Below are 9182 nucleotides of genomic sequence, written 5' to 3'. Positions count from 1 at the left end.
AGACAGCTGGGCTGGGGGGGCAGGGGGAGGCATGAAACCAGATCATCTACTGAGAATATGAACAGTGAGCCAAGAAGAGAACCACAGAAGGGAGGGACAGAGGAAGAGAACCTGTAAGGAAAACTGAGGAGTGGCCAGAGGAATGGGAAGAAATCTTGGAAAAGGCGGTGTCACATAAACCATGGAAGGAAGGAATTTTTAAGAGTGGGGAGTGGTCAGTAATGTCAAATGTCATAGACAGATCAAATAAAATAAAGCAGAAGTGTCCATTGTATTTGGCAGTTGAGATAAAAGAAGGTGGATAGGTAATTAAAGAAGAAACGTAAACAAGAAAACGTGCTTAGCCTTGCTAACAATCAAAGACATGTAAATTAAAGTAATCATGAGATATAAATTGTAATCTAAACAAGTGGGAGATTTTTTTAATGGATAATATTCAGGTGTGAGGAAATAGGAACTCTCAACACTTAGTGAGAAGCCAATTAGGCAACACCTATTAAAATATTAAGTATATTTCATACCCATTGATCCAGCATTTCTACTTTTAGGAATCATCATTGAGAAAAACTCACAAGTGAAATAAAATAAACTTAAAAGGATATTTATTGTAGGATTTTTGGTAATACTGGAAAATTTGAAATAATGCAGATATTCATCAGTGAGGGATGGTAAATTATGGCATATACATCCAAAATAGTAATATATAAAATATTTTGTGAGGGGTGAAAAGGAGAACTATTGCATTGTTCTGTACATGTGAAACTAATAATAAAATTATATATATATATATTATATATAGTATTTTACTATATGGTTAAGATTTTATGTACTGACATGGAAAGATATCAAAAGCACATTAAATGATTAAAGCAAGGTGCAGAACTGTAAGTATAATATGATTTTATAGAAAAAAAAATGTAGTGTATGAAAATAGGAGGGAAATTGAGAGCGTATGCACCAAACTGTTAACTGTGGATACCTTGGTTAGGAGGGGTGGGGGTGTCAAATAGCAGAAATTATAGAATATATTCAAGGCACATATACATTCTTATATTGATTGTGACTTTTTTCCTCCCAATAACTATTTTTTATTACTTTTGTAACTGAGAAAAATAAGAAGCTGAAAATAAGGTAATGAAATGAAAATTTTAAAGAGGGAATTTGTAATCTTGATGCGAGCTACTTCAGAAGTGTTTTGGTGGTAGAATTAGAGTGAATGGAAAGCAATCCAGTGGAAATAGCAACTACAGACTGCCTTCAAGACCCTTAACTATGAAATGCAAGAGACGGCAATAGCTAGAGGAAGACATCAAGTTGAGGGAGGGTTACTATTTTTTTAACAAACTTTTTATTTTGAAATAATTTTGGATTTACAGTAGAGTTACTAAGATAGTACAGCGAGTTCCCATATACCTCCACCCACCTAGCTTCTCCTAATGTTAACATTTTATATAACTATGGTACTTTTATCAAAACTTAAGAAATTAACATTGGTGCAACACTATTAACTAAACTACAGACTTTATTCAAATCACGCCAGTTTTTCTACTAATGACAGAGGGTTGCTTTTAAGATCCACTAGACTTGTAAGAAGCCTAAATTATCTCCTGAAGAACAGGGAGAAATGTCCATATAAATTTAGAGAAGCAACTGACCAGGTGAAAGAATACTTACATTCTACCAGGGTAAGCAAGTTAGAGAAACATTCAGGACCAAGTGGGTAAATTTGTTCCTTTAGCACATAGTGGGATCAGGTTATATGAAAGCCTGGATTCCCAGAAATGCATTCCACCTTTTCTCAGCCTCTTCCACTTACACCTAGGACACAGAAATGCAGACCAATATCACCATCAGTTACATATTCAGGTTCCCTTCAAGCATCAAATATGCCACTTTTTTAAACCTGTGCTATTTGGGCACTCATTTCCATAATGATTGGCTACCACTTTTCTGAGAAGCTCTCAGCCTAGGAATTTCTTTCCTTCCTTGGAGGCTATACATAGCCGGGTAGTCCATATTTCCAGCCCCACTGATGTCTTCTACCAAACTTCCTCCTACTTTTAAGATAAAGATTCCCCTGCCAAGATTTCAACATTAGTGCTCATTCGACCCAGCCTCTTCGTTTTACAGGTGGGATAACTGAGACCCAAAGAAACCAAGGGACTCATCTAAGGTCATACATCTCACAGTGACAGAGAAGGGACTCATCCCAATTCCAAGTAAGATGCTCATGCAGAAAAACATGGTGTGCCTGATCTGGATTCAGGTAGCAAGTCCTGCTCCAGAGGCAAATCTACCAAGATTCACAGCCTTGCTGGGTGTCATTGAGAAAGGAGGCTGTGGCTATATAGCAACCAGTGGAACCCTTGAAATGCAGCCTCCTTGACTTGCCACTGCCTTATTCTAGGAAAATACTTGGAAAAATGTTATAACCTTGATGCAAATGACATCAACTAGAATTTCACCTTTTTTTTTTTTTAAGATTTTATTGGGGAATTGGGGAGGGGAACAGCATTGGGGAATTGGGGAAGGGGAACAGGAACAGACAAGTTGCTGTCCTTTTGTTCTTCAGTCTAGTTGTGGAGGATGTCGCTTCACTGGCCCGTGTTGGTATTATCATTGTGCTCTTCCCGGCTGAGGCAGTCCCTCGCCGCCCGTTGGATGGCTGCTCACAGCGGCTCACAGCAGCTCACGCCAGCTGCTGGCCAGCCCCACTGCAGCCTATGCTGTCGCCGGCGACTCATGGCAGCCCAACTCCAGGTCGAGCTGTTGTTCACCATCTTAGTTGTACAGGGTGCAGCGTCACTGGCCCTCATGTGGGATCTGAACCCGGGCCCTGCTGCTCAAAGCTGGCATCCCAAGCCAAATCCTAACCAACGTGCCACTCAGCTGGCCCGAATTTCACCTTATTTTATGTCCCACACCTCCAACTGTAGAACAGTAGAGACTCTAGAGAGAGTAGACAGAACAGGAAGAGACAACAACCCAAGTTTTTGGGAGATGACTGGATACTGTGGGTGATCACCATCGTGAAGTATAGCTGGAGGAATAGGGAGGATCACCCTATTTTATAACCATTGTCACCTATTTATGTCAAATACTACACTACATGCTTTAATATAGTCTCATTTATTATTTCCCACTATAGCCTTGTATGGTAGTTTCCAGAAATGAAGAAACTTGCCCAATGTCACTTGGCTGCGGGGAGCTGGATCATACAAGCAATACATGTTCATTATGGAGAATACATATAAAGAAAGAGAAGAAAATAAAAGTGGCCTGTGGTCCATTATCCAGTGATAACCCCGGCTATCTCAGCGCAATACTCTTTTCACTGTGCTGCCCAAATTGCTTAGCTGTTGCTTTTGTGCTGTACCTTCTTCTCTTTCTTTCCTAGAAAGACTGTAGCCATTGCTTCTTCCCCATCTTTACTTGCCTCGGATCCTAAAGACCTGGACACCTGGCATAGCTTGGGTGCTGCTACCAGGGGTGATGTCAGGGTTTAGGGTCTTCAGTGCTGTCAGACCACACAGCCCTGCCCTTCCCCTTTTTGTCCCTTCTCCAGCGCTTTTGAACTTGTGTGCTTATGAGCTCCCTTTTAATAAAAAAAGCATATTTAGTCCTTGTTAAAATGTCCCCCAAAAAAAGAAAACAAAAAAAACCAAAAAAACAAACAAAAATAAAATGTCCCCTAAGGGATGTTCTCCGCCCAGTCTCTTGTTTGGGACACTGCGGGTATTCTATCACACATCCCTCTCTTCCTGATCATCACATGTAACGTAGAAATGACAATTTTCAAATTGCTTTCGATCACATCAAAATTGTTTAATATTCTGTAGAAGCTTTTTTTGTGATATGAAGACGAAGTATAGCTTGATGTTTGTATTCATTTTTATTACATAATGAATCCATGTTATAAAAAGGAAAAGAAAGTACAAGTGCCCGTAATCCATGAGTCAAAGGTAACCCTTTAATATCCTGGTACCTTTTCTTCCAGAATACTTTGCTCAGCTTGTATTTATAAATATACATGTGTATTATAAAATGGAATCACACTGTTTTAAAATTTTCTTTTTTCCACTCACAAGTATCTTATGAGAAAAGCAGTGTCCAGTTACCAAGGCAAAATGCCCCTTTGATTCTCAGGGCTCCTGTTTGGGCAGGGCAAGGGCAGGGCAGGTGAAGTCGGAGACCCAGATGACTCATTCATTGTGTGGCAGGGATAGTGCAGAGCCAAGAGTGCTGCTGGCAGTTAAGGTAGCACCAGCTTCCGGAACTGTGTGGGTTTTTAAAAATTCTCTCTTTCCCAATATGAAAACTTTTCATGCTTCTTCTATCTCTGATCCATACATGCTTCCCCCAGTGACTCTTGTCAGCTAATATGTAAACACTGAAATCAAGCAGTTGTTCACCTGTAACTTTGTTTTTTCAAGCCTTGCAGCTACGTGATGAAGTTGTTCTCAGAGTGTATTCAGAAGAGTAATAGGGTGAGAGTCTTAATTCCCAATATAGCTGCTAATCCTGTTTAATTCCCCGAAGTCTTTCAGTCCTAGGTGGCTTGTCTTTTCTTTCTTAGTGGAAAGACCAGTGAGTCAAAGACTGCAGGAATGGAGGGCAAGAAGGTAGTACTGGAGTTGGTGGTGTTGGGAAGGTGGTGCTGTTTTAATTAGGGGTACTTTCCAAGTATGGCACATTGAATTTTATTTAAACAAGCATATTTCCTCTGTTATTGAGGAACAACTTTGACAGTTTCCAGATTGTTTTCTGTGTTATATGCAGAAATTAATTCCATTTTGACCCAGGTGAAAAGTGAACTCTCTTTGATGTGTAAATGTGTGCTCTTCAATCAAGAGAGTGGTTAGTGGTGTTGTTTTCATATGAAGCCTGGATAATTTTCAATCAAAGGATCTGTAAAATAGTGAATTTTCTGATAACTGAGAATGTATACATGTAGAGAAGAGAGCAGGAAGAGAATTAGATTCTTATGTAAAAATAAAATTTGTTTCTATGCATGTAAATTATGTCAGATATGATGAAATATCATTTAGGCAAAAACATGGAAAAGGCTGATAACTTCTTTAAATTTTAACAAATAGTTTCCATCCTTGATGCTACTATCCACAGTTAATGTACTACATAGACTCAGCTATACTGCATCTTTGTCTTGTTTTAAAGAAGAAAAATAAAAAACAGGATTCACCATGTAATTTGGGGACGTGTAATGATGAACTTTTATTAATGCATTTTTACAGTGTTTAAAGTACCTAGTATTTTGGGGTTTTTTTTCCATTAATCTTTGGAAAGAAATCTCCTGCCTCCAATGTAACCATCATTAGATCTGGGCTCTCCTTTCTTCTCATTTTGTCCTTATAAGGCTATCCTGTTTTATCACTTCCTGCTTCAGCTCCTGACTTTTTCTCTCTTCCCCTCTCCCTCTCCTGGGGTGGATGCCTTCTCCATGTGGCAGGGCTGTAACTGTTCACAGCTGTCTGAAACGCCAGTGGACCTGGAGCAGCTTGGAGTTTAACTTTCATTTTACAAATAACAACATGTTTGAATGTTTCAGCAGGCAAGTTATAACTGGCACTTACTTTTTGTTCTTCTAGAACACTGAAAATCTCCCCCAGCACTTTAGAAGGGGGACCCTGACTGTGTTAAAGAAGAAGTGGGAGAACCCGACGCCGGGAGCCGAGTCTCTCACAGACTCCCTGCGAAACAGCAGCCCCGAGGTCAGGCACAGAGGCGACCGTCCTCCTGCTGAAGTGGTAAGCAACTCTGCCCCTGGGGCCGGAGCTAACCGAGAGGAGCGAGTCCACCCCAGACCTAGACTTGGATCACCTCCTGAAGCCCCTATTCAGCATCCGTATCCCCGCATCGAGGACAGTGAGCATCTTAAAGACCACTCAACAGAAAGTAAAAAAATGGAAAATTGTCTGGGAGAATCCAGGCATGAAGTCGGAAAACCTGAAATCAGTGAAAACACAGAAGCTGCAAACAAAATAGAGAAATACAATGTTCCGCTGAACAGGCTTAAGATGATGTTTGAGAAAGGCGAACCAGCTCAAACCAAGGTAAGGATTGGGGAGGGTTTAAAACTTCAGAAAGCCAATTCAACTAAATAAACAAATCTGGTTTTCTAATCCAGACAGTCTGAGTAGTGGCGAACATGTGGTCAGTGCTTCTTTTGATTTAAGTTAACTGAGTTCATTAAAAATCTCGAATTATTTGCATAGATGCTAAGATTTATGAGTCTCCCACCCAATTTCATGTGAAATCAAGCGCACACTGGGTTTCAGATTGATATCTAGAAATGAAGAGAGTCTGATGCTTGTTGGATTATGTGTTTTTGTACGCTTGCCCTTTTAATTTGTCTTCCTGTGTCTTTTGTCATTTGTTGCTTGGGGGGTGGTGGGGTGTGGAATTACTGCTGAATCGGTCTCCTCTTGGACACAGCTGCAGGCTGAGTGTTAAGGCCAGAGTTTAACATTAAGACTGAGGTTTAGTTGTCTCTGTGCTAGCTGAATCCCTTCTCTTCTCAACTTCCTCGTCTGTGCCTTCCAACAAATGTTTTCTATCAGCTAAAATCTTCTCCCAGGAAAAATCAATGAAGATAGCCAGACTAGCTGAAGCCTTCAGGATTTTTGACTTGCAAATGCACAGGGTTGCATTTTCCTGCGACTGCTAATGAAATTTGATCCTTCGTGTGGATTGCAGACCAGGTCCCCAGAGGGAATTACTTAACTAGAAAATGAGTTACATATGCTGGTGACTTATAACACAATCCAGGGGCCGCAGAACTGGTAAATTTTTCCAGTTTTCTCATACTTTCCTGCATATCTGGCTTTGTACATGAGGATGGTTTATTACAGCAGTCATAATGAAATAAACAGATCTGATGGGAAGCAAAGGCATCATTTATTCTAGATTCCATCTAGATGGGAAAACTGAATTTTTTTAAAGCTAAATATTTGGCCCAAATCCCTATATTTGTGAAGTAATGGTATGAAGCATTCTTTCTGAGAGAAAAATTAAATAACTTATCCTAATCTTCAGTTGTGTTGGGGGTGACTTCGTCAGTCTCTTCCCATATAGTTCCTGGAGCTTTGCTGCCTAGAAAAGTTCTTGAATGTGTTAGGGACCATCTATTTGAGGATGTAGAAAGAATTTTTAAAGGTTTGCAAACCTAGAACCCTCCTCTGTGAATGAGTTTTAGCTCTATTTTAACACTAAAACCAACTGGCAAGAGATGTAACCCCAAAGCAGTTTTATGACTTAAACTTGCATCCCTCCCAATATTTAGTCCTCTAGGCCTGCCAACTCCCTCTTCCTTCTTTATGGTCTTAGCAAAAAAAAAAAAAAAAAAAAAAAAAANAAAAAAAATGTAGTGTATGAAAATAGGAGGGAAATTGAGAGCGTATGCACCAAACTGTTAACTGTGGATACCTTGGTTAGGAGGGGTGGGGGTGTCAAATAGCAGAAATTATAGAATATATTCAAGGCACATATACATTCTTATATTGATTGTGACTTTTTTCCTCCCACTAACTATTTTTTATTACTTTTGTAACTGAGAAAAATAAGAAGCTGAAAATAAGGTAATGAAATGAAAATTTTAAAGAGGGAATTTGTAATCTTGATGCGAGCTACTTCAGAAGTGTTTTGGTGGTAGAATTAGAGTGAATGGAAAGCAATCCAGTGGAAATAGCAACTACAGACTGCCTTCAAGACCCTTAACTATGAAATGCAAGAGACGGCAATAGCTAGAGGAAGACATCAAGTTGAGGGAGGGTTACTATTTTTTTAACAAACTTTTTATTTTGAAATAATTTTGGATTTACAGTAGAGTTACTAAGATAGTACAGCGAGTTCCCATATACCTCCACCCACCTAGCTTCTCCTAATGTTAACATTTTATTTAACTATGGTACTTTTATCAAAACTTAAGAAATTAACATTGGTGCAACACTATTAACTAAACTACAGACTTTATTCAAATCACGCCAGTTTTTCTACTAATGACAGAGGGTTGCTTTTAAGATCCACTAGACTTGTAAGAAGCCTAAATTATCTCCTGAAGAACAGGGAGAAATGTCCATATAAATTTAGAGAAGCAACTGACCAGGTGAAAGAATACTTACATTCTACCAGGGTAAGCAAGTTAGAGAAACATTCAGGACCAAGTGGGTAAATTTGTTCCTTTAGCACATAGTGGGATCAGGTTATATGAAAGCCTGGATTCCCAGAAATGCATTCCACCTTTTCTCAGCCTCTTCCACTTACACCTAGGACACAGAAATGCAGACCAATATCACCATCAGTTACATATTCAGGTTCCCTTCAAGCATCAAATATGCCACTTTTTTAAACCTGTGCTATTTGGGCACTCATTTCCATAATGATTGGCTACCACTTTTCTGAGAAGCTCTCAGCCTAGGAATTTCTTTCCTTCCTTGGAGGCTATACATAGCCGGGTAGTCCATATTTCCAGCCCCACTGATGTCTTCTACCAAACTTCCTCCTACTTTTAAGATAAAGATTCCCCTGCCAAGATTTCAACATTAGTGCTCATTCGACCCAGCCTCTTCGTTTTACAGGTGGGATAACTGAGACCCAAAGAAACCAAGGGACTCATCTAAGGTCATACATCTCACAGTGACAGAGAAGGGACTCATCCCAATTCCAAGTAAGATGCTCATGCAGAAAAACATGGTGTGCCTGATCTGGATTCAGGTAGCAAGTCCTGCTCCAGAGGCAAATCTACCAAGATTCACAGCCTTGCTGGGTGTCATTGAGAAAGGAGGCTGTGGCTATATAGCAACCAGTGGAACCCTTGAAATGCAGCCTCCTTGACTTGCCACTGCCTTATTCTAGGAAAATACTTGGAAAAATGTTATAACCTTGATGCAAATGACATCAACTAGAATTTCACCTTTTTTTTTTTTTAAGATTTTATTGGGGAATTGGGGAGGGGAACAGCATTGGGGAATTGGGGAAGGGGAACAGGAACAGACAAGTTGCTGTCCTTTTGTTCTTCAGTCTAGTTGTGGAGGATGTCGCTTCACTGGCCCGTGTTGGTATTATCATTGTGCTCTTCCCGGCTGAGGCAGTCCCTCGCCGCCCGTTGGATGGCTGCTCACAGCGGCTCACAGCAGCTCACGCCAGCTGCTGGCCAGCCCCACTGC

General features: G+C 40.1%; 1 protein-coding gene across 3 annotated transcripts in view; it reads left to right on the top strand.

Moving 5' to 3' along the window:
• The window catches only part of LIMA1 (LIM domain and actin binding 1), an 89280-nt gene that overhangs the window by 43289 nt on the left and 36809 nt on the right, over positions 1-9182 (top strand). For 2 of the 3 annotated variants that reach the window (XM_019662281.1, XM_019662280.1), the window contains exon 4: positions 5607-6071. In XM_019662281.1, coding sequence (XP_019517826.1) covers positions 5607-6071 — 465 coding nt within the window. Of the gene's footprint in view, positions 1-4575; positions 4623-5606; positions 6072-9182 lie in introns of those variants that run through there. The other variant, XM_019662282.1, reaches the window with a different exon arrangement.

The sequence above is a fragment of the Hipposideros armiger genome, unplaced genomic scaffold (genome assembly GCF_001890085.2).
Source record: "Hipposideros armiger isolate ML-2016 unplaced genomic scaffold, ASM189008v1 scaffold_371, whole genome shotgun sequence".
In the NCBI taxonomy this organism is placed as follows: domain Eukaryota; kingdom Metazoa; phylum Chordata; class Mammalia; order Chiroptera; family Hipposideridae; genus Hipposideros; species Hipposideros armiger.
Note: the sequence above shows the minus strand (reverse complement) of the source record. Positions and strands in the feature narration are given on the sequence as shown.